This window comes from Microcaecilia unicolor, chromosome 2, assembly GCF_901765095.1.
Source record: "Microcaecilia unicolor chromosome 2, aMicUni1.1, whole genome shotgun sequence".
Taxonomy (NCBI): domain Eukaryota; kingdom Metazoa; phylum Chordata; class Amphibia; order Gymnophiona; family Siphonopidae; genus Microcaecilia; species Microcaecilia unicolor.
The window spans coordinates 257,610,095-257,635,956 of NC_044032.1; the positions used below are offsets into that span (position 1 = coordinate 257,610,095).

The following is a 25,862-nucleotide window of genomic DNA, read 5'->3' on the forward strand; positions in this document are numbered from 1 at the left end:
AAAATATGCACAGATATTGTGGGGGGAACTAGCCCGTCTGGTTACTGTGAATCCAGATAAACATTCCCTAACCTTCATCTACAGTGCTGCTCTTACAGAATAAGAGGCATTTTCCTAAGAGATACTAACTTAAAGTCAGGAAAGGAGGAAACCATTAGGGATCAATGAGAGATCCAGCAACATACTTGCTGACTGTGAGCAGAACTGTAGAAAATAATTTCATTTCTATATGTGCTGTTCTGTATATAGTGCTAGCAGCCTGTGCAGTTCTGCCTGAGAGATAGCACTTTCTTTTGGCATAAAATTTTGACATTATGCATAATGACAAGATGACAAGCTGAGAGAATTCCTGCTTTAAAATGTAAAGATTTTTTGTTGTTGTTGTTGTGCCCTGTCTTGTTTGAAAACAGAAGTAATAAATCAGTAGATTGTGGGAAGTACTGGAAAGGACTTGCAGATCCTCTCCTGCACTGCTGCTAACCTGTCCCTCCTGTCCCGGAGAGAGCTTTAAATATTTAAATGAAATTCCTCCACTGAGAGCCAGGAGGGATGGCTGAGGGAAGAGCTGAAAGAGTCCTACCTCCCTCTGCAGCTTCACATTCAGAGAGACCGCAGGAGGGAAGGAAGGAGAGAGAAAGTGAGAGGAAGGCAGCACTGAGCCCCCTGATTCGTGATCCCCTCCCCACCACCATGGCTTTTGCAAGTGCACTGGTCCTCTTAAGTGCACGGGAGTGTCTCCCCTTTGCTTGCCTGGTTCCGCAGCCCTGGACCGAGCCCAGGATGTGAGGGCGAGCAGCCGATACAAAAGGAGGCAGCCTGTAGGAGTGGAGCAGCAGGGAGCCCCGACCAGACTGCAGAAAGGGCAGCGGTGTTTACAGAGTCAGCAGGCTGGGCTGCTGGTGCAGGGCTTTGCACTCACTCCCTGCCTGCTGCACAGACCCTCTGGCGCCTGGATCCTGCTGCCCGCTGGAAGCCATGCAGGTTAGGGCACATTTCTACTGGATATACTGGGGTGAGGGAGGGGGCGATCAGGGAGCACCCTGCCTGATGCAAGCCCGTCACCCTCTAGAAATTCGGGCCCTAGAAATCTGGCTGCTTCCCTCCGATACAGGGAGGTAGCGAGATGGCTGGGGCACCCTCTTTCTCTGTGCAGGGAAAGTTTGTCCCAGACGGGATTGGGGCTCTGTGCAAGATTTCCCTTCTGTCTTGCCTCCCACGAGTACCTGCTGTTTCCTGCTCTCTCTCTCTCTCTTTCCTTTGATGTCTACTTTACAAAATAAATACCGTACATTATCGTAATCTACTACTGTAAAGAGAAAATGTATATGGTGGTGAAGTTTTGGGTGTTTGAAGGGCTAGTGGTTAAAGATAGTTGGCAAATGTTTTATTGATCATGTTTAGCAGTCGTTAAAAGAAGAGGTGCCTGGGTTGAGAAAGTGTGCAAGGGTTTGTGCATTTATGTTGAGGTGTCAGATTTTGTCAGATTGTGTGTGGTAATGTGTTCCTGTGTAGGCCAGTTATGGTTTGTGTGCTTGTATTAAGAAGGTTTGTGTGTCCCTGTTTGTGCCAGTGATTGTATTTCTTCTGAGTGTGGGGATTTGTGTGTGTCTGCTGTGCAGGAGTGCCAGTTTCTGTGTTGAGGGTTGGGTAGTGGTGTCAGTATTGGTGTGTATGGGGATGGGACATCAGGAGTTGCCTACTTGTACTGGGATATCAAGGTTTTTGTATTTGGACTGTGAGGAGGTATGAAATCACGTCAGGATTTGTTCATTTGTACTTGATGGCAGGGTACTTATGTGCTGGTGTCTGTATTTGCACATTTCAGTTGGTGTACCAAGAGCTGCTTTTTTGGGGTTGACAGAATTTGGGTGCCTGTATTGTGGCTGGAGCATGGTATCAAGATTTGTGTGCCTGAATCTGTATATCAGGATTTTTGTTATTTGTGTTCAGTGTAAGCTTTTGGCTGTTTATTTAGGGCTTTTAGTGGAAATGAATGGTTATATTTATTTATTAATTATTGATTATTATGTATTTTCTGGACAACTGGTCTTTACATTTGTGACTCGCATAGAACTATTTGTGGTAATTGCGGGATACAAGACCTGTATAAAGTAAAGTAAAGTAAAGTAAAGTAAAGTAAAGTAATTCAGGGTTTCATTGCATTTCATTTCATTCAGGAAATACCCTGGGCTGGTAGAGTGGGGTGGAAAATGAGAGACTCATTCCCTCAACCCCTATACATGTCTTGTCTTTCTGTCCTCTTCTTGCAGTGTCATCGCTAATCGTCCATTAGTGAGATCCTTGCTCCATGCAGGGGCATTAATTGAAAGCATTCAAGCATTTAAGCATTTCTAAGGAAGTGGAGATAAAGGGAGAGGGAAAGAAAGCCCCTCCATGCAATCAAGGTTGGAAGAAGAAAGTGAGGAAGTCAAGAGAAAACCACATCTCATGGCCTTTGAAACTTTCATGGAAACCAGCACTGGAACCCTCTGCATCCATACTCTATCTGACTGGGCAAACAGGCTTCTGAAACCCTTGCCCAGAGAACTAGTCTGGGCCACTTAAATGGTTCAAACAGGAGCATCTCTCAGAGCTGAGGACTGTCCCTGTACTTCCCTACATTAACCCCAGTTAGGGTTAGTTCTCCATGGAAGTTCAGATTTACAATGATATATTTTTGCCTTACCTGACCTGGTGTATTGTTGGGGGACTTTTGGGGGAGGGAAGTTTGTCTTGTTCAGAGAGAGGGCGAGAGAGAGGTAGAGTTTCTTATGTTCCCTTGGGGTGGCATCTGATGGTGAAAGGCAGGACAAAGTCTACTGCATAACTCTCTAGAGTCATAGTGAGCCAAGACTTCATTCACTGAACAAAACATTATGGCAGCTGGAGTAGCCACCTGGCTACCCTTTGCCCAGGCAGCAGCCGTGGGCTGGCTCCCATTGGCTAAGAGGCCCATGCCAGATCCCCCCAGTAGCAGAAAACAGCGAAAGAATGATGAGATCCTAGTAGTGAATGTCAGTGGGAAGAAGTTCCAGACCTGGAAGAACACATTGGACCGCTACCCTGACACTTTGCTGGGCAGTTCTGAAAAGGAGTTCTTCTTCAATGAAGACACCCAAGAGTATTTTTTTGACCGGGATCCTGAAATGTTCCGACACATTCTCAATTTCTATCGGACTGGCAAACTCCATTACCCTCGCCATGAGTGCATCCAAGCCTTTGATGAGGAGTTGTCCTTTTACGGCATCATCCCAGAAATTATCGGTGACTGCTGTCTGGAGGAGTACCGAGATCGGAAGAAAGAGAACGCCGAGAGGCTGGCAGAGGATACTGAGGCCGAGATGGCCACTGATGTTCCTTTGCCCCCAGACAGTACCATTCGTCAAAAGCTCTGGAGGGCCTTTGAGAACCCACACACCAGCACCATGGCGCTGGTCTTCTACTATGTCACAGGCTTTTTCATTGCAGTCTCTGTCATTGCCAACGTGGTGGAGACGGTGCCATGTCAGCCCTTGCCTGGGCACATCAAGGACCTCTCTTGTGGAGTAAAGTATTCTAGTGCTTTCTTGTGTATGGACACGGCCTGTGTCCTTATCTTCACTTTTGAATATCTCATGAGGCTCTTTGCTGCTCCAAGCCGCTGTAAGTTTATGAGGAGTGTCATGAGCATTATCGATGTGGTAGCCATCATGCCCTACTATATTGGGCTGATCGTACCTAATAATGATGACCTAAGTGGGGCTTTTGTTACCCTCAGGGTCTTCCGGGTCTTTCGGATTTTTAAGTTTTCTCGGCACTCACAGGGGCTGCGCATCCTGGGCTACACATTGAAGAGCTGTGCCTCCGAGCTGGGATTTCTGCTCTTTTCTCTCACCATGGCGATCATCATCTTTGCTACTGTCATGTACTATGCTGAAAAGGGCACCTCAAAGACCAAATTTACCAGCATCCCGGCTGCCTTTTGGTACACCATTGTCACCATGACCACACTTGGGTAAGTCTCTTATGTTTGTTGAGAGTCTTCCCTAGGTTTCTTCTTTTCCCTGTGCATCTTTCCAATCATTGTCTGTCTTTTCTGGTGTGTGTCTATAGTTGCTTGTCTGTTTCTTTCTCTCCCTATTTGTCTCTTATTTGATTTTCTGCCTCTTTCTTTCCTTCTCTTATCACCCTTCTTCTTTCCCTGTCTTTTTTCTCCAGGCTGCCTAGCCCTCTCCCTGTCTAGATCTCTTTTTCCAGTTCAAATTTCTTCCCTGTCTTTCCCATTGTGCCTGTTTATTTTTTGACCCTCGTTCATCTGTTCTTTTTCATCTCTATTTCTTTTTATCTTTCTCTCCCCTATTTTTAACTCTAACTCTCTCTGGTTCTCTCATTTTGTCCCAGTAAGTCATCTCCATTTGATGCATTGTTTGCCTTCTGTTGATGGATTTCAGTGTATGCTGGGAAACCCTATTACAGAAACAATTGGAATTGGCAAATAACCCCATGTGTCAGCAGAGAGCACATTCCACTGATCTATGTCACAAGAAACATAATAGATGCTTATCTTATGGAACAAAAGTAATCCTATATATTTCTATGTCTTCTGACTTACTATACAATGCATGCCACAGGGGAAAAAAAGCCCCCCCCCCCCCCAAGGTATTTCAAATCTGTTCTAACTATATCACACTGTAGAAGTATAGAACATCCCCAGACATTTATATCCCTACTTCTCACTGTATCACACACTGTAGGCAATAAATACCATTAGAGGATTTTCTGTTCCATCTATCTCATCATATCCAACTGCAGGGAATAAAAACCTCTCCAGTTATTTCTACCCTTTTATTTTACTGTATTATGCTGCAGAGAATAAAGAATATCCCAAAACATTTCTACCCCTCTATCCCACTGCATCACACTGCAGGGAAACAAGAATATCCCCAGGCATTTCTACCCTTCCATTGCAATATATCACACTGTAGAGAATAAAGGACATCCCCAGACATTTCTACCCTTCAATCTCCCTGTATCACACTGCAGGGAATAAAGAACTTCTCCAGACATTTCTATCCCTTCTATCTTACTGTACCACACTGCACAGAATAAAGAACATCCGTAGACTATGTTATCCTTCTATCTCACTATCCTGCTTATTTTCGAAAGAGAAGGGTGGCCATCTTCCGACACAAATCGGGAGATGGCCGCCCTTCTCCTAGGTGCAGCCAAATCGGTATAATCGAAAGCCGATTTTGGCCGCCTTGAACTGCTTTCCGTCGCAGGGCCGGCAAAAGTTTAAAGGGGCGTGTCGGCAGTGTACCGAAGGCGGGGCGTGGTTAGGAGATGGCCGGCCTCAGCCGATAATGGAAAAAAGAAGGCCGGCCCTGACGAGCATTTGCCCGATTTTACTTGGTCCATTTATTTTCAGGACCAAGCCTCAAAAAGGTGCCCAAACTGACCAGTTAACCACTGGAGGGAACCGGGGATGACCTCCCCATACTCCCCCAGTGGTCACCAACCCCCTCCCACCCCCCAAAAATTTAAAAACATTTTTGCCAGCCTCTATGCCAACCTCAAATGTCATACCCAGCTCCATCACAACAGTATGCAGGTCCCTGGAGCAGTTTTAGTGGGTGCAGTGCACTTCAGCCAGGCGGACCCAGGCCCATCCCTCCCCGACCTGTTACACTTGTGGTGGTAAATGTAAGCAGTTCAAAACCCACCCCAAACCCACTGTACCCATATGTAGGTGCCCCCCTTCACCAATAAGGGCTATGGTAGTGGTGTACATTTATGGGGAGTGGGTTTTGGGGAGGATTTGGGGGGCTCAGCACCCAAGGGAAGGGAGCTATGTACCTGGGAGCAATTTGTGAAGTCCACTGCAGTGCCCCCTAGGGTGCCCAGTTGGTGTCCTGGCATGTGAGGAGGACCAGTGCACTACAAATGCTGGCTCCTCCCACGACCAAATGGCTTGGATTTGGCCGAGTCTGAGATGGCCGGCTTCGGTTTCCATTATCAGCAAAAACCGATGCCGGCCATCTCTCTGACCGGCCATCTCTGGGGTAGACCCAAATCTTGAGATTTGGCCGGCCTCGACCATATTATCGAAACGAAAGATGGCCGGCCATCTTGTTTCGATAATACGATCTGGTACGCCTGTTTATGGCACCGCCTTTAGAGATGGTCGCCCTTAGAGATGGGCGGCCCCATTCAATTATGTCCCTCCACATCATATTGCAGAGAATAAAGAACATCCTCAGACATTTCTAACCCTTCTTTCTTTGAGGACAAGCAGGCCACGTTATTCCCACATGTTGGTGACATCATCTGACGGAGCCCCAGTGTGGACGCTGAATCATTAGCACTTGAAAAAGTTCTAGCAACATCCCATCGCACATGTGCTGGTGCCTTCCTGCCTAACGCTTCAGTGCGGGTCCCTCAGTCTCTTTTTTTCCAAAGAGCTGAGAGGATGTATTCGTGTAGTCTTCTCTGTTTTTCAAAAAATGTTTTTGCTATCACGAGTGCCTTCTCCTGTGGGTAATTATATTCTTTTAAAATTTATTTCTCCTGTTTTCCTTCCTCATATTTTTTCCTCTAGTTTTTTTTTACTTTTTATGGTTTTCTTTATTTTTCATGCGTGACTGCACATTTAAGCTGCAGCCCCAACCTCAATTTAAACACTTTCTCTTTTTTAATTGTTCAAGATTGAGAAGTTTAATTTAGCCAAAATTTTTTTCAATGTTCTAGAAGGCTCCCAGTGGCTTCAAGCGGTGTGCTACATGTCGCCGTGTTATTTCATTCATGGACCTGCACAACTGGTGCATGTGGTACCTTGATCATGACCCCTCTGTTTGTGATCTTTGTCTTCATATGCAGGCTGGGACGACAGAGAGTGCAATTGGCTACAGGAGAAACTTTTTGGCTCTTCAAAGGCCACACCATCGTCTTTGGCACCTGCATCATCGACCTCCATGGCTGCCCCAACACCAGTAACCATTGGGAGTACACTGGTATCGAGTGGGTATCCACCTGCCAACACCAGGTGCTTTTCCCCAGGACCTGTCAACATCTGACCTGACACTGAGGAGACACTCGGATTCAGTGGCTTCCTCGTTGGCACCAGGGGATCGAGGCTCTATGCATCAGGGGAAGCCCAGGAAGCATAAGCAGAGGTCCTCCTCGACACATGGTACTGGGAGCACTGGAGCATCAGAGTCTCTAATTCCCGAGAAGCGCTGGCATTGAGAGGAGTGCTCCCCCTCCTTGGAAGAGGTGCCGGTGCACCAGTCATCGAGTAGCTAGGTACCCATCACCGGTTCAGCACCGATGACTTCACAGGTTGCCTCCACCCTAGCTCCTCCAGAGGTGCTCTCTTTTACTGGTTTTGTGAGGGGATGGAGGAGGAGCCCAGGGCAGAGACATTATAAGTCTTTGGCTAAGGAAGGGATCACTGTGCCATTGCACCCTATTGTTAAGGATGTACAGATAAGGAACTGGGAATCTCCCTTCTCAGTGGAGGTAGCACCCAAGAAGGTGGATCTGCAATATTGTTTCCAGAAGGCTCCCAGATTCAAGAGGGCCCAGTTGCTTTACCACACTTTGGTAGACAAATCTGCTCTCCAACGAGCTAAGAGCTCTCAGTCTCATGCCTCAACACCCCCGGGGCAAATGGCCAGAACCTTAGACTCTTTTGGGAAGAAAACGTTTTAGGCCTTTATGCTCGTTGCCTGCATCCAGTTCTTCCAGCTCTACATTAGCCTTTATTTGGAGTTTCTAATTAATAGTGCAATTAATCCGGCAAATTCTCTCCCTGTGGAGTAGGCCATGAGCTTCGCCAGTTGGCCAATAAGCAGATGGAGTGTCAGCATTATTTGGCCAGGGGTGCTTACTGCGCTTTTGATATTGTGTCTAGACTCTCTGGAATGGGTGTGGGGATGTGCAGGCTCTCATGGATGTGTTTCTCTGACCTGGAACAGGTTGTTCAGGAGAGGTTGGTGGACTTGCCCTGATGAGGGGACAAATTATTTTGAGAGAAAGTGGAAGAGGTCACTGACCTCATTAAAAAGCACACTGATACTATCCAAACTCTCTCTCTGCAACCTCCATTTGCATCTTCTTCAACAAGAAGATTTTTGACTGGGCAGAGGTGCACCTCCTACTACTCTCAAAGGCGTAGGTACCAGCCTTCTGCTTGGTCGTCTCAGGCGACTCATGGCCCCCATCCCAGGCCTCGCCAGCTCCATCTTCAGAAATCTCAGCTGGATTCTCAGTCAAAGCAGGGCATGAGCTTTTGACTGGCTCTAGGAGAACATAGCCACCCAAAGAGTATATATTCCAGATGACCTACCAGTCAGAGGGAGATTCAATTTTTACCACCACAGATGGCCCCTTATAACCTCCAGTCAGTGAGTGCTTTGAATATTCCATTGTGGGTACACTCTAAATTGACATCAGTGACCTCCACATTGCCCACAGAGAGTGTCTTACATCAGCTCTCAGCACAAGAAAGCACTTGTATAGGAAATCTCCGCCCTTCTGCAGGCCCTAGCGGTAGAACCCATACCACCAGGGGAGGAGGGGCAAAGATCCTATTTCAGGTACTATTTTGTGATCAAGAAAATAGGGGGATTCCAGTCGGCCCAGCCTAGACTTAAGGGCCTTGAACATATTTCTGGTGAAAGAAAAGTTCAGGATGATTTCCCTGGGCACCCTACTTCCTCTCATTCAGGAAAATGATTGGCTATGCTCTCTGGACTTAAAGGATGCCTGTACCCACATTTTGTTACTTCCCAGTCACAGGAGGTATCTCAGATTTTGAGTGAGGAAATGCCACTTCCAGTATTGCGTTCTGCCATTTGGCCTAGCGTCTGCCCTCAGACCTTTCACCAAGTGCCTGACGGTACAATATATTTACACAGACTGGGAGTGTATGTATTTCCTTACCTGGATGATTGGCTGGTCAAGAAAACATCTCAGGAGGGAGCAATTGAGTCAATGCAGTTGACTATTCAGGTGCTAGAGCTACAGGGGTTTGTCATAAATTATCCCAAGTCCCATATCCATCCAGTATCACAGTTGGAGTACATAGGAGCCCTGCTAGATACAGTGCAGGCTTGGGCCTTCCTTCCTCTAGCGAGAGCAAATACCTTGGTAGCTCTTGCCTCGCAGGTCCACAGCAGCCAGCAGGCTTCAGCTTGGCAAATGTTGAGACTGATGGGCCTCATGGCCTCCACAGTGCATGTCACTTCCATGATACGGCTCCATTTGAGAGTGGCCCAGTGGACCTTGGCTCCCAGTGGTCTCAAGCCATAGGGAACCTAATGGATGTCCTTTGTGTCCCTCCAGAGTTTGCTCATACCCTTCTCTGGTGGACAATTTGGTCCAATTTGATTCTGGGACTTCCATTCCAAATTCTACCACATCAAAATGCGTTGACAACGGATGCATCCAACATGGGTTGGAGAGCTGATTTGGATGGGCTTTCCACTCAAGGTCAGTGGTCCATTCAGGAGGCTTATCTTCAAATCAATCTCCTCGAGCTATGTACCATTTGGAATGCTCTAAAGAGGGGGGGGGGGGGCAGTACAGAATCCTACCCCTTGTGTCAGGAAGCAGTAGGTATGTGGTAATGGGCTTTCCTTCATGGGATGAACCTCTGTGCCGTATACCTTCCTGGCAAGAACAACTTCCTGGCAGACAGACTCAGCAGGATATTGCAACCTCATGAGTGGTCTCTCAACATGGGCATAGCCCAAAATATCTTCCAAGAGTGGATCTTTTTGCTACTCATCTTAACAACAAGGTCCCTCGGTTCTGCTCAAGGCTCAGATCACACGGTAGACTAGCATCAGGTGCCTTTCTCCTACATTGGGGAACAGAACTTCTGTATGTGTATCCTCCTATACCTCTGCTAGATAAGACCTTGCTGAAACTCAGGCAAGACCAAGGCACCATGATACTGATCACTCCTCATTGGCTGCAACAGATATGGTTCCCTTTTCTTCTGGAGTTGTCTTCAGAAGATCCATGGAGATTGGACTGTTTTCCGACCCTCCTCATGAAGAACAAGGGGTCCCTTCTGCATACCAGCCTCCAATCTCTGGCCCTCATGTCTTGGATGTTGAGAACACAGAACTCGACTCCCTCAGATTGCCTGAGGTTGTCTCCCATGTCTTGTGGGCTTCCAGGAAAGACTCTACTAAGAGGTGTTATTCTTTTAAATGGAGAAGGTTTGCCATCTGGTGTGAGGGCAAGGCCTTAGATCACTTCTCTTGCCCTATACAAAAACTGCTTGAGTACCTCCTGCACCTGTGTCTGGTTTGAAAACCAATTCTGTAAGGGTTCATCATAGTGCAACTGGTTCTTATCAGCGTGTAGGAGGTGAATCCATTTCTGTAAAACCTTTAGTTGTTCGCTTCATGAGATCTTTGTTGTTGAAAAAGCCCTCTACCAAACCTCCAGTTGTGTCATGGGATCTTAACTTAATCCTCAGTCAGCTGATGAAAGCTCCTTTTGAACCTCTGAATACCTGCCATCTGAAGTTTTTGACCTGGAAAGTTGTATTTCTGGTGGCAGTTACTTTAGCTTACAGGGTCAGTGAACTTCAAGTCCTAGTAGCTCACCCACCATATATTAAATTCATCAAAACAGCATAGTCCTCTGCACACACCCCAAGTTCCTTCCTAAGGTCATGTCGGAGTTCCATCTTAACCAGTCAATTGTTCTTCCAACATTTTTCCCCAGAGCTCATGCCCATCCTGGTGAAAGTGTACTACATACCAGTGGCGTAGCCACAGGTGGGCCTGGGTGGGCCGGGGCCCACCCACTTAGGTCTCAGGCCCACCCAACATTAGCACACGTTTAGCGGTAGCCAGTGGGGATCCCAAGCTCCGCCAGCTGAAGACTTCCCCCTGATGGTAACAAAAACGCTACTGTCCACAATACCAGCACCTGCTCAGCTTTCAGTGCATGCCTGCTACAGACTGCCACGGTGGAAAGCAGCGTTTTTTCACCAGCTGAGATAATTTTTTTTGGGGGGGGGGCGGGGTGAAGGGAACACTTGGTGCCCACCCACTTCTTGCCTAGGCCCACCCAAAATCTGTTGTCTGGCTACGCCTCTGCTACATACTTTAGACTGCAAGTGAGCCTTAGTCTTCTATCTGGAGCGGAGTTCACCCAACTTTTTGTTTCTTTTGACCCTCAAAAGGTTGGGGGTGGCCATCGGCAAACACACTCTTTCAAATCCTGGGCATAAGCAAAGGAGATGCAGCAGACTGCATCTCCTTTGCTTATGCCCAGGATGGGCTGACCATTGAGGGCCATGTCATGGCTCACAATGTCAGAGCCAAGGCTATGTTAGCAGCCCACTTGAGATCATCCTCTATAGATGAAATTTGCAAGACTACAACGTGGTCTTCAGTCTACACATTCACATCCTACTACTGTTTGGATAAAGACACCCGATGCGATTGTCGATTTGGACTGGCAATTCTGCAGAATTTGTTCGGTATCTAGAATCCAACTCCACCCTCCTAGACCCTGTTTTATTCTGTTCCAGGCTGCATCTACACAGCTAGTTTGAAGTTTTAGTCTCGACGTTTCAAGACTCCATTATCCTAACTTTCTTATTTTCGCTGAGCCTGGTAGCTAGGGATTCCCATATGTGGGAATAACACAGCATGCTTGTCCTCTGTATCACACTACAGGGAATAAAGAACATCCCCAAACATTTCTATCTCACTGTATCACATAGCAGGAATAAAGAACAATCCCAGACATTTCTATCCTTTCTATCTCACTGTATAACATTGCAGATAATACAGAACATTGCCAGACATTTCTACCCTTCTGTCCCACTGTATCACACTACAGGGAATAAAGAACATCCCCAGATATTTCTATCCTTCTTTCTCACTGTATCACACTGCAGAGAATAGAGAACATCACCAGACATTTCTATCCTTCTATCTCACTGTATCATACAGCAAAGAAACTTACCTGTAGCAGGAATTTTCTGAGGACAGCAGGCTTTATTTTTTCACAAGTGGGTAACGCCGATCCGCCCGGTCTGGAATTTACCAAAGCTAAATGAGAGCTTTGTGGAGCGCAAGTGCCTTCCCTCCTGCCACGAGAACACGGTCTCCTCAGTTTAATACTATAGCAAACAATAAAGTAAAAATAACAAAGGAGACAACTCCAAGGGGAGGTGGGCGGGATTGTGAGAATATAAAGCCTGCTATCCTTGGAGAATACCAGCTATAGGTAAGTATCTTCACTTTCTCCAAGGATAAACAGGTTTATAATTCTCACAAGTGGGGAATCCCTAGCATCCAGGCTCATGAAAAACTACAAACATTGGTCAATTGGGCCTTGCAATTAACCTGAAACTATATACAATCTGAATGAGAGTGCAGCCTGGAACAGAATAAAACAGGCCTAGGAGGGTGGAGTTGAATTCTAGATACCAAACAGATTCTGCAACACTGCCCAAAACGACTGTCGCATCGGGTATTTTGCTCAAGGCAGTAGTGTGATGTGAATGTGTGAACTGAAGACCATGTCACAGCCTTGCAAATTTATTCAATGGAGGCTGACCTCAAGTGGGTTACCGAGGCGGCCATGGCTCTGATATTATGAGCCGTGACATGATCCTCCAAGGCCAGCCCAGCCTGGGCATAAGTGAAGGAAATTCAATCTGCCAGCCAGTTAGAAATGGTGTGTTTCCCCGATGGTGACTCCCATCATGTTGGAATCAAAAGAAACAAAAAGATGGGTGGACTGTCTGTGGGGCCTTCTCCATTCCACATAGTAGGCCAATGCTCTCTTGCAATCCAAGAGATGTGCAAGCTGCTTTTGTCAGGATGGGCATTAGGTTGGGGAAAGAATGTTGGCAAGAGAATAGACTGGTTCGGAACTCCACCACTATTGGCAGGAACTTAGGGTGAGTGAGGAAGACTTCTCTGTTATGATGAAACTTAGTACAAGGTACATCCACTATTAAGGCCTGAAGCTCACTGACTCTACGAGCTGAAGTAACAGCCATCAAAAAAATGACCTTCTAGGTCAAGTACTTCGGATGGCAAGAATTCAGTAGCTCGAAAGGAGCTTTCATCAGCTGGGTGAGAATGACGTCGAGATCCCATGACTCTGGTGGAGGTTTCATAGGGGGCTTTGACAAAGCAGACCTCTTATGAAGCAAACAACTAGAGGATGTCCAGAGATGGGCTTACCTTCTACAGGCTGACAATAAGCACTAAATGCACTAAGGTGAACCCTTACAGAGTTGGTCTTGAGACCAGACTCTGATAAGTGTAGAAGGTATTCAAGCAAGGCCTGTGTAGGGCAAGCAAGGGGATCTAGGGCCTTGCTCTCACATCAGATGGCAAGCCTCCTCCATTTAAAAGAACAGCACCTCTTAGTGGAGTCTTTCCTGGAAGCCAGCAAGACCCGGGAGACACCCTCTGAAAGATCCAAAGAAGTGAATTCTAGGCTCTCAACATCCAAGCTGTGAGATCCAGTATGATGAGGGTCAGAAAACACTCCAATCTCCATGGTTCTTCAGAGGATTACTCCAGAAGAAGAGGGAACCAGATCTGCCGCAGCCAGTATAGTGCAATCAGAATCATGGTACCACGGGCTTGCTTGAGTTTCAACAAAGTTTTCCCCACTAGAGGTATTGGAGGATATGCATACAGAAGTCCTGTCCCTCAACTGAGGAGGAAGGCACCTGACACTAGTCTGTTGAGAGCCTGAACCCTGGAACAGAAATGAGGGACCTTGTGGTTGACCTGCATGGCAAAAAGATCTACCGAGGGGGTGCCTCACGCTTGGAAGATCTTGTGGGCAATGCCCATAGAGATTCCAGTTATGTGGTTGCATTATCTTGCTCAGTCTGTTGGCTAGGGTATTGTTTTTGCCCGCTAGATAAGTGGCTCAAAGCAACATGCCATGTCGGCGAGCTCAGTGCTACATCCAGTGCCCCCCTGCTTGTTGGTGTAATATATTGCAACCTGATTGTCTGTTTGGATGAGAACAATTTGGCGAGACAGCTGATCTCTGAAAGCCTTTAGAGCATTCCAGATTGCCCAGAGCTCCAGGAGTTTGATCTGAAGGTTTGTTTCCTGGGAGGACCAAACTCCTTGAGTGTGAAGTCCATCTTCATGAGCACCCCATCCCAGCAGAAATGCATCCGTCATCAGAACTTTTTGTGGCTGAGGAATTTGGAATGGAAGTCCCAAAGTCAAATTGGATCGAATGGTCCACCACTGAAGAGAGCGTACAAGTACTGGGGACACTTGGATGACATCTTCCAGACTCCCTATGGCTTGATACCACTGAGAATCCAGGGTCCTTTGAGCAGATCTCATGTGAAGGTATGTCATGGGCATAACATACACTGTGTAAGTCATGTGGCCCAACAATCTCAACATCTGCCGAGCTGTGACCTATTGAGAAGCACGAACCTTGGATGCGAGTGCGAGAAGATTGTCTGCTCTCGTGTCAAGGAGGTAGCTCGTACCATCCGCGTATCAAAGAGGGCTCTTATGAACTCCAATAGCTGGACAGGGCGGAGATGGGACTTGGGGTAGTTTAAAATGAACCTTAGTAGCTCGAGCACCTGAATAGTCATCCGCATTGACTTCTGAGCACCCTCCTTCGAGGTGCTCTTCACTAGCCAATCGTCGAAATATGGGAACACATGAACTCCCAGTCTGCATTGCGATGCTGCAACTTCCGTTAGACATTTGGTAAAAACCCTGGGAACTGATGTGAGGACAAAAGGCAACACTCCAAAATCAAAGATACTTCCGGTGGGCTGGAAGTATTGGGATGTGAGTATATGCATCCTTTTAAGTCCAGAGAGCATAGCCAATCGTTTTCCTGAATCATTGGGAGAAGGGTGCCCAGGGAAACCATCCTGAACTTTTCTCAGACTAGGAATTTTTTCAGGGCCCTTAGGTCTAGGATTGGTAATTAAATTTGCTGATGACATAAAGTTATTCAAAGTTGCTAAATTGCAAGAAGACCTTACGAGACTGGGAGACTGGGCATCTAAATAGAAGATGACGTTTAATGTGAGCAAGTGCAAAGTGATGCATGTGGGAAAGAGGAACCCAGATTATAGCTATGTAATGCAAGGTTCCACGTTAGGAGTCACCGACCAGGAGGAAAGGGATCTAGGCATCATCGTTGATGATACATTGAAACCCTCTGCTCAGTGTGCGGTAGCAATGGCTAAGAAAGCAAATTGAATGTTAGGTATTATTAGGAAAGGAATGGAAAACAGAAATGAGGATGTTATAATGCCTTTGTATCACTTCATAGTGTGACCGCACCTTGAATATTGTGTTCAGTTCTGGTCACGGCATCTCAAAAAAGATATAGTAGAATTAGAAAAGGTACAGAGAAGGGTGATGAAAATGATAAAGTGGATGGGACAACTTCCCTATGAGGAAAGGCTAAAGCGGCTAGGGCTCTTCAGCTTGGAGAAAAGACGGCTGAGGGGAGATATGATAGAGACCTATACAATAATGAGTGGAGTGGAACGAGTAGACATGAATCACTTGTTTACTCTTTCCAAAAATACTAGGACTAAAGGGCAAGCAATGAAGCTACAAAGTAATAAATTTAAAACGAATTGGAGAAAAGGTTTCTTCACTCAACGTGTAATTTAACTCTGGAATTTGTTGCCAGAGAATGTAGTAAAAGCAGTTCGTTTAGCGGGCTTTTTAAAAGGTTTGGATGGCTTCCTAAAGGAAAAGTCCATAGACCATTGTTAAAATGGACTTGGGGAAAATCCACTGCTTATTTCTAGGATAAGCAGCATAAAATATATTGTACTTTTTTTGGGATCTTGCCAGGTACTTGTGACCTGGATTGGCCACTGTTGGAAACAGGATGCTAGCTTGATGGACCTTTGGTCTGTCCCAGTATGGCAATACTTATGTACTTATGGGATGTATACCCCCTGTTTTCTTTTGCACAAGGAAGTACCTGGAATAGAATCCCTGCCCTTCTTTCCCTGATGGAATAGGTTTGACCACATGGGCCTTCAGAAGGGCGGAGAGTTCCTCTGCAAGTACCTGACTGTGCTGATAACTGAAGGAATGGACTCTCGGTGGGCAATTTGTAAACTGTCCAAAGTTTTATTTAGATGTCATATCAAAAACCTACACATCAAACACTGCAGGAATAGAAATCACCCCCAGACATTTCTACCCTTCTACCTCACTGTATCTCACTACAGGGAATAAAGAATAATTCCAGAGATGTCTGTCCCTTCTATCTCACTGTATCACATTGCAATGAATAAAGAACCTCCCCAGGCATTTCTACCCTTCTATCTCACTATCTCACACTACCGGAAATAAAGAATATCCCCTGGAATTTCTTGCCTTTCTATCTCACTGTATCACGCTGCAAGGAAAAAGGAACATCCCTAGACATTTCTATCTTATTTCACTGTATCACACTGCAGGGAACAAAGAACTTCACAAGACATTTCTATTCCCTCTATCTCACTGTATCACACTGCAGAGAGTAAGGAACATCCCCAGACATTTCCATCCTTCTATCATACTGTATTATACCTCAGGAAATAACTAACATCTACTACTACTACTACTTAGCATTTCTATAGCGCTACTAGGGTTACGCAGCGCTGTACAAGTTAAAACATGGGGAAGGACAGTCCCTGCTCAAGAGAGCTTACAATCTAAAGTCTCCATTCTCTGCAGTGTGATACAGTGAGATACAATGGATAGAAAGAATATCTCCAGGCATTTCTATCCCTTCTGTCTCTCTGTATCACAATTCAGAGAACATTCCCAGATATCTATATCCCTTTACCTCACTATATTACATCACAAGGAGTAAAGTTAATTCGGATACTTACCTGTAAGAGACGTTTTCTGAAGGCAGCAGTTCAATAGTTTCATATGTTAGTGACGCCATTTGGACATCACCAACTAGAGGAAGATTTCTAGAAGTTTCTAAAATAATCCTGGAGCTCTACAGAGCATGCACCACATTTTTTCTCATACCTGCATGTATCAGTCCTGCTATTAAGCTAAGTCCAGAAGGGAAGGAGGAAGGGTTCGTGTTACTGATGAATTACTGTCTTCAGAGAGCTCTTTTTACAGCTAAGAGACTTTCTTTTTTTCTGAAGACAAGTAATTCACTTTAGCCATATATATCTATCCTAGCTAAGGATTGACTTCAGTTTAAATGGGGGTTGTTGAGGTGGGGGAACAGCAAGAACACTGCCAACAGGATGGCGCAACTGGTTTTGAAAGGTTTTAAACTAACAGGGTGGAACAGTGCTCCAAATCATAAACATTGGGCCTAGGGGTCTGGAATTGGGCTCTAACCCTTGAAAGGCCCCTGAAGTATGGAGCCTCTTCTTTCTGGCACAATTTAAATCTGCTGTCATGTTGGGATCCAATATCTAAACCAGGTGTGGGCAACCACGGTCCTCAAGGGTCACAATGGAAGCACTACAGTACATGTAAATCATACATATTCATTGTGGAAATCTTGGAAACCTGACTGGGTTGTGGCCCTCAAGGACCATGGTTGACCACCCCTGAAATAAAGAGTAATGGGACGTAACTGTGTGACAACACAGCTTTATCTTTCTCTTCAGTAGAAGTTGATTTTAGATTGCACTGTTTCAGTCATGGCACCGTCAAATCAAGTCTGCTTTGGTGTAAATAAAATACATAAAATATTCTATTTAGTTTAGACAGGGTTCTCTTCAACTCAGCCCAAACAAATCTGAAACTGCTACAAGAAACAAAATGCAGGGTGGACTCTGTAAGGCCTTTTGTTTACTCCAGACCAAGGTGGAAGCAAGGTATGTGTGGCCAGGCATGGCTTGAGAGGTAAGGGTGCCAAAACTGTGCCCTGTCAATTGTCTTCCCTGCTTCACAGCAATGTAATGGATAGGGGACATGTTTCACAGAGAACATTTCTGGCTCGGGATGTTCCTGCTCCTGATGGAAGACAATAGATTTCTTGCAGTTTGAACTGTGAAAGGTTCATTCACCTGTGCTGATATGTGGCCTTGGGAAAAATGTTGGAAGAACAATTGACTGAGGGGTAGATGCACTAAAAAAAAACGAGCCAGTAACGTGGATTTTAAACTGGTTCAAGCCAGTTCAACGAGCAAGTAGTAAACTGTGCCATGCACAAAAGGGCATTTTCCTGTCACGGTAGCAGCTAACGAAAACGGAATGCAAATGATTCAAAGGCTATTATAATGAGCTGCACTACCGTTGCAAGCTATTATAATGAGATGCACTACCGTTTTCCGATCGCCTTACCGTGGAAAACCTAACGGGAGGTCTGCACCTCTGACTGGGGCTGCCTGGGATTTATTCGCCTCTAAAGACGTCTATAAAAGTTTTTTAAAAAATCTGGGGAAAAAAAAACGTCCAAGTGTTCGTCAGGGACATCCTTTATGGACGTCCTTCACTCAAAACAACAACAAAAAAAGGACGTCGTATTTCTTAATTAAATTAAAGAAAAAAAAACACTCGGGGGAAAAAACGTCTAAGTGCTCATCAGGACGTCCTTCACTCAAAACAACAACAAAAAAGTACGTCGTACTTCTTGATTTTTACTCTCGCTGGAAAAAAACTGCTTGTCCGAGACATCCTTTATGGACGTCCTTCACTCAAAACAACAACAACAACAAAAAAGGACATCGTACCTACGGCTTCTCAGCCAATCACAGCGCGTTTAGCTGACACCAGTGACAGCTAAACACGCTGTAATACACTGAGAGAGACCTGGAGGAGGGGCATAATCGAGCACCGGACGACTGGCTTCCGAGGGAATAGAGAATGCAAATGAGCTACAACGAGCAGCTCATTTGCATTCCATTCCCTTGATGCATGGCTGTTCCCTACCGATTCGCTAAGGGAATCGGTAAGGGAAGGGCTTTAACGATATTTTAGTGCATCTCCCCCTGATTAAGGTGGAAGTCTGGCACTACCTTAGGCGTAAAATTAGGGTGTGTGCAGAGCACCATCTTTTTATGATGATATGTGGTATAGGATAGATAAATTACTAATTGTTTGCTGTAACAGAATTCATTAAAACCTCATTTCTTATTTCTGGTGACACCTTTTCCCAGAGATGGTCACATATAGGGGTATTCATTACAGTGTAGTAACCCATACTGTGCATAGTAGCCCACAATAAAGCTAGTAATTGTTGCTGCCCTATTATATTTAAGAAGGCCAATTCAATAATCCATGGCAAAGTCAGCATGACCTGTGTTGACACTACTGCAGTTTTCACACTTTAGTGAATGACCCCTCTTGTGTATTATAAATCTTTTAAAGCAACCTTGTAATTCCAGAGAAGAGCATACCCTCCGAGTGATACTTGAAACTGAATCCCTGATATGTTAAGCCCCTAAAACCATAGGAGCCAACTTTTCAAAATAATTGGGGGTGCTAAGCCCAATGAAAATTACCCCATCCCTGGACACCGTTAAGGAATTTGCTCAATATCGGGGGTGCTCAGGCTCTCACAGCTTGCACAGAGCTGACTCCTTTGCCTAAAACTGCCCATTTATTAAAAACTTTTAAAAACTTGGAGTAAAGTTTCAGTTCAAAATCCCCGTTGCCCACTACTAAGAGGAAGAAGGAACTCTCTTGCAATTAAAGGCTTGTCCTGAATGTCCTCCATGTTCATTGCTCAGGTTGCATTACGTAGCTTTCCCTAACGGCCTGTGCGATAGCCACTGTTTATGCATGTAATATGACAGAGGAAGCCAGTGACTTCATCAACTTTCTTTACTTCCAAAACTGTATAATGTGAACGTGTTACCAAGTTGGTCACATGCATGTAAACATGCTAAGGCTATTACTGTATTTCTGCACGAATAATACTCGTTTTTACATTTTGACTAGAGAGGTCGTGGCTAATACAAGGGTGCAGTTTATACAAATTCCTGTTTACTTAAATGTGCACTGGAAGTGTTTCTGGTCAACCTTGAAGCCAGCAGTATGCAGTAGGATTCTTAATAGATGACGTTTCTCTTTTTAATGTATATAATTTTTGCTACCAATCCTCAGCAGTGGTGGTTATGGGGAGTATGGATGGGATTGCAGCAGGTGGGGTGAGGTATATTGTTTTCTTAAAATGTTGGATTACTGTTCTCACATTGTACATGGTGAAAGGGAAAGGGAAATGGGGCTTGATATACTGCCTTTCTGAGGTTTTTGTAACTACATTCAAAGCAGTTTACTACTACTACTACTTATCATTTCTAAAGCGCTACTAGACGTACGCAGCGCTGTACACTTGAACATGAAGAGACAGTCCCTGCTCGACAGAGCTTACATATTCAGGTACTAATTTTGTACCAGGGGCAATGGAGGGTTAAGTGACTTGCCCAGAGTCACAAGGAGCCGCAGTGGGAATTGAACTCAGTTCCCCAGGATGAAAGTCCACTGCACTAACCACTAGGCTACTCCTAGAAGGTCTTGGTGGCTTCTTTTAGTACTCTGTATCAGGGGCGTAGCCAGACCTCGCCGGGAGCGGGGGCCACAGCCCGAGGTGGGGGGCACTGTTTAGCCGCCCCCCCAGCCGCCACCGCTGCCGCCACGATCCCCTTGAAACCCCCTTCCCGCCACCAACCCTCCCCCGCCATCACCGCCCGCCCCGCCGCCACATTGAACCCCTCTGCCGATGATCTCCTTGAACCCCCCTCCCACCACCAACCCTCCCCTGCCGTCGCCACCACAGGCGATACCTTGTTTGCTAGCCGGGTCAGCCGAAGTCAGTCTTTTCAGCGCCGGAGTAGCGCCTTCGTTCAAGGAACTTCCTGGTTATGATCAGCTGTTTCTGATGCCTTACGTCACGTAAGGCGTCAGAAACAGCTAATCATAACCAGGAAGTTCCTTGAACGAAGGCGCTACTCCTGCGCTGATAATACTCTCTTCGGCTGGCCCGGCCAGCAAACAAGGTATCGCCTGCAGCGGCGGGGCAGGCGGCGATGGCGGAGGAGGGTTGGTGGTGGGAGGGGGGTTCAAGGGGATCGTCGGCAGGGGGCCAGGGCCAAATTTACGGAGGCCCGGGCCCCCTCAGGCCCCACGTAGCTATGCCACTGCTCTGTATGTTTTCTTTCTTTCTTCAATACAGATGATTTAAACATAAATGTGCAGTGGACCATACCATGTGAAGATTATTACAACGCAATGGCAAACGCAAAAATCATACGCAAATTGTATGCACCATTAAATTGTGCTATTAAGCTGAAAGTGGGGAGGGGGCGGGACGGATGTGCCTGGCATATATGCACAAAGGTTTCGCAGTAAGCTTGGCTCTTGTGCACATACTCAGACAAAAATGGAAGTGTCAGCACACACTGGTACCTCTTCTGCACCTAAATATGTGTGCTTTCACTGTCAGCTTTGTTTGGACACATGCACATGCACTTACTATCTGTGTTTAAAACTTACAATTTGTGGCCATCTGTACTGCTCACATTAACACCCAAGCTCGAGCATTCGACACACAATAATGTGTGTGCACACTCGAGGAACAGCTAATATACAGATGCAGTTTATGCACAGACACATTTACACAAAGGTAGAAAATTTGCTGCTTATAGTTGTGTGTGGCTTATATGTGCAAAAGTATGGTATTCTAGAAACGTATCCACATGTATATCGCATACACGTTCATTGTATATAGCGATTTAAGACAGCCCCAGTTGACACATGGATATTCAGTAGAGTTTTCACGAAGAAATGGTTTAGGCATGGCTTGGGTGTGTCTAAAACCTACACATGTATTCCTCATTTCACAAAGAAAATAAATGTGTATGGAGGAAAATTCCTACACCAGGATTTACACCTGCTCAAAAGCACACATAGATATTTAAAAAGTTCTCGTTTTACCTGAGGAGTTAAGGTACTCACTCTCTTTAATCCCAGGTAGGTTTATTTCTGCCTCCAAGATGATGTTAAAATTGCAACCTCTCTACTTAATTGGCAGCACTCACAAATATGGGCGTAGCCAAGAGCGGGCCAGGGTGGGCTGGACCCATCCAATTTGGGGTCAGGCCCACCCAGCAGCAGTGTTCCTGACAGCGATTCCAGTCGCAGGCTCCTCTCACAGTCGCAGTGATTCCCATACGCTGCCTGCCGGCTGCCGCTCAACAATCTCCTTGTAGCTACTAAAGCGCTAACCCGGAAGCCTCTCCTCTGCAGAGGAGAGACTTCCGGGTTAGCAATTAGTAGCGCAAGGAGATTGTTGAGCGGCAGTGCAGGCAGCATGTGGGAATCGCTGCGACTGCGAGCGGAACCTGCGACTGGAATCGCTGTCAGGAACACTGCTGCTGGGCGGGCCTGCAAGGAGGGTGAGGGAAGATGAGGTGAAAGTTGCTGCAGCTGCACAGGGGGAAGGGAAGATGGAAAGAAAGATGCTGCACAGGGGAGAGGGAAGATGGAAAGATGAGGCATGGTTGGGTGGTTGGTTGGTGGGTGGGTGGGTGGGAGGGGGATATGCACGGGGAAGAAGGGAGAGATGCAGCAAAGGGGTGGAGGGGTGAGGAAGGGAGAAGTCTTGGCTGTGTATGAGGTGGAGGGGAGGGAGACATGCTGCATAGAGAGGGGATAGGTGGTGAGGGGGAGAAGTGGAGGGAAGGGAGAAATGTTAGACATGATGGTAGAGGGGAAGAAGGGAGAGATGCATTGGAAGGTGTATAAAAAACAAAGGGGAGAGAGATGTTGGATCAGAACACAAGGGAGAGGAATGTTGGACATGATGGTAGAGGGGAGGAAGGTAGAGATGCTGTATGGGAAGGGGAGAGAGATGTTGGACCCAGAACACAAAGGAGAGAGAGAGAGAGAGAGAGATGGTGGACAGTGGGAATGAGAGGGGGAGATAGACATGGGGGTGGATGAGAGGGAGGGAGAGGTACACAGTAGGTGGTGAGGGGGGAAAATGGGCCATGGGGGAGAGGACAAGAATGAAGAGAGAAGGGGCAGGAAAATATAAGGCTACCAGGGTGGGGTGGGGAGGCAATCAGATGCTGGTTAGAAGGGTGGAGGGAGGAAGACGATGGGAATGGTGGAACTCTGTGGGAGAGGCCAAGAGGGGGAGGAGGGGGTGGCAAGGAAATGAATGAGAGATAGTGATTACAGAGGGTAGAAATATGGTAATGGGGAGTAGATTAAAGATAAAAGAGAAAGTAGGGATGGGGAGGAGTAAGATGGGGAATGGGAGAGCTAGTGGGTGAAAGAAGAAGATGGAAATTTGATAGGTAGTTGAAAAGTAAAAAGGAGACGAAGAAGGGTGAGGGAGAGGCAGAAAAGAGCTAAAAGGGAATGATCAATATGTCAGAGGCAGGAATAATGAGGGAACAGATAGGAGAGAGGAGAAAAGACAAATGGACTGCAGCCGCTTGAAGAAGAATTAGCAGACGACAGAGAGGAAAGCAGAAAAGAGAAATTGGAACCAGCAAGATGGAAAAATAAAATGTCCAGACAAGAAAGGTAGAAACAAAGCATTTTATTTTGAATGTTTTAAATGGAATATGTTAGCTTTTGGAAATGTGCATAGCAAATGTCTTTCTATTGTGTTCTGTAGAAAAGGAAATGCATCTCTGTTTTATGTCTCCAGTTTTGCAGTAATGCTATGTTTAACTTCTTAGGGTTCCCTTTCAATTTTTGTCTAAATATTTTTATTTCTAATTTGTGATCCCTTGTTCTGTATTTGGTGAGGGTCTGTTGGTGTGATAGTAATGGCAGGTGGGAGATTGGAGGGGAGGCAAAGAGGAGAGGGAATTGGGGAGGGGAGCCCTCCTTTATTTTCTGACCTGGGCTAAGTAGGTCTAACACCAGTCCTAACCCTTGCTGTATAGCTGGTGAGGATTCCCAGGCATACCCAGCTAAGGACCTCCTCCAAAGGCAGCCAGAACTCCCTTCTACCAAGCTCTGGCAACAGCATTCTTGAGCCATCGACAGCTAAGCATGTGTGGGGTGCTGGCATCAGTGGCTTAGGGTCATTGCTGCTGCCTGCCAAGCTTGTTAAAAGAGAGTTCTGGCCACCTTCAGAGAAAGTCTTCAGCTGACTGAGCTTGAGGATCCTCATTAGCTAAAGTATTTATATTTTGAGGTGGAGGTAGGGCGGAGCAGAGACAATTTTGTGCCCACCCACTTTGGGCTCAGGCCCACCCAAAACTGGCTGTCTGGCTACGCCACTGATAGGTTGGTAAAATGGGGCAGCTACATGTGGAATTTATGAAATTGCCATGGAAGCTGCTGGGTTCGCGCTGTTATTTTTTTCAGCTTGTATCTTTGTAAAAAGGTCTGTTCTTGCTGTGCATGCTGGCTCTGTATCTGCAGATCTTTTACTAAAATATAATCAGAACTGAACACATCCCAACCTGGATGTCTCATTTCCAATCTCCCCAAACGGGCTTGAAATATAGTACTTTAAATCAGGTAAGGCTGGGCTCCTCTCTTTAATTAAAATGATTAAGTTTATGTTGTGCGATCCTGGGTTTTATATATTTCTATAAAAAGGAGATATCGATTCTATTCCATTTCTGCAGCTCTTTATTGTGAATCACTAATGGGAGCAGTTGAAGGTTATAAAGCCATCTTGGGAGTATCACCATTATAACAGACTGCACTTTTGCATCCAAGAAAGGGTTACATTTCTACAATTTTTCAGTGGTATTTAGTGCAAGAACATTCAGACTTCACATCTGATTTGAGTCTCTTGGGATTAGCACCCCAAGATGTTATAATATCTGTGAACCTGTCATCATGAAATGCCATTCCCTATCATTGCATGCTTATCCTGCTTCAAGTCTAATGCTTCTGATTTATCTAGGTTTATACAGACACCTGAAAACATTTCATATAACTGAATAATTTCTAAGGCCAAGGGTATAACTGCAGCTTAATCTGAAAGCCATAATAGTGTTATTGATTACTTCCTGTGCTTTGGAAATGCTTCTGCAGATCTCAAGAACTAACAGCCCTGCACTTAAACTTAAGAGTAGGGGAGATAAAGGATATATCTGCCTCATACCTAGGTTTAGCTGAAGTTCTTTGAGATGATCTGTGCAGTAGCTGGGGTGGCCAACTGCCCAGCTTTTGATCACACAGTCTGAACTTGTTTTAGCTAGTTGTACAGTGTTCAGTTACAAGCAGGGTGGGCTCAAGGGTATCTGATGCTCTAGATGAACCGTCAGCCATGTGCTCTTGCCCAGCCCTGCCTGTAGTTCAGTGTTTCCTCTAACCTTTCCTACCACTGCCCCAAGTTTCTAGTATCTCTCACCTTCTCTCCTCCTCCCAGCACCTCTCCCATCTTCCATTCCCCCTGGTACTGTTGCTGCTGCCATCACTACAGAAATACAGTACAGAGGTGGGCCTTTCACCAACCCCACATGTGCATATGCTCAAGGCTTGCTATGTCTTGCCCCCTCCTGTGTCCTTTTGGAAGAGATAGGATGCGATAGGTCTTGAGCACATGCTCACAGGTGCTTAAAAGCACACTGCTGACTGTGCTTTAAATGACTACCCTGCCCTTGTGTTTGCAGGCTTTGTTGGTATTATGATGCCCTCCCTCCCCCAACCAAGCCTGCCACCCTAGACAGATGCCTAGTTCACCTAGTGGTAGGGCTGGCCCTGATTCCAAGCACTAACCAGACACTATACTGTTCTAGCCAAACATGGCTGCAAACAGGAACATCATTAAGCCTGGAGTCCTTATCTTTAGAGTTGCCAACTGGCTGGTTTTCAGCTGCCTGGCTAGTATTTCAGTGGCCAGGCCAGCTGCTGGCAGACACTCAAAACTGGCAATAGAAAAGCTTTTTTGTCCCTGACACCACCTGCAGCACAGAAGTTCCA

At 46.0% G+C, this 25,862-nt stretch overlaps 1 protein-coding gene across 1 annotated transcript in view; it reads left to right on the forward strand.

The window, feature by feature from the left end:
• The first annotated feature begins 635 nt into the window (after positions 1-635).
• The window catches only part of KCND1 (potassium voltage-gated channel subfamily D member 1), a 137,230-nt gene continuing 112,003 nt past the window's right edge, over positions 636-25,862 (forward strand). The window contains exons 1-2 of the mRNA XM_030194008.1: positions 636-981; positions 2,271-3,994. Of these exons, the coding sequence (XP_030049868.1) occupies positions 2,877-3,994 (1,118 nt within the window). The 5' untranslated portion in view covers positions 636-981; positions 2,271-2,876. The remainder of the gene's footprint in view (positions 982-2,270; positions 3,995-25,862) is intronic.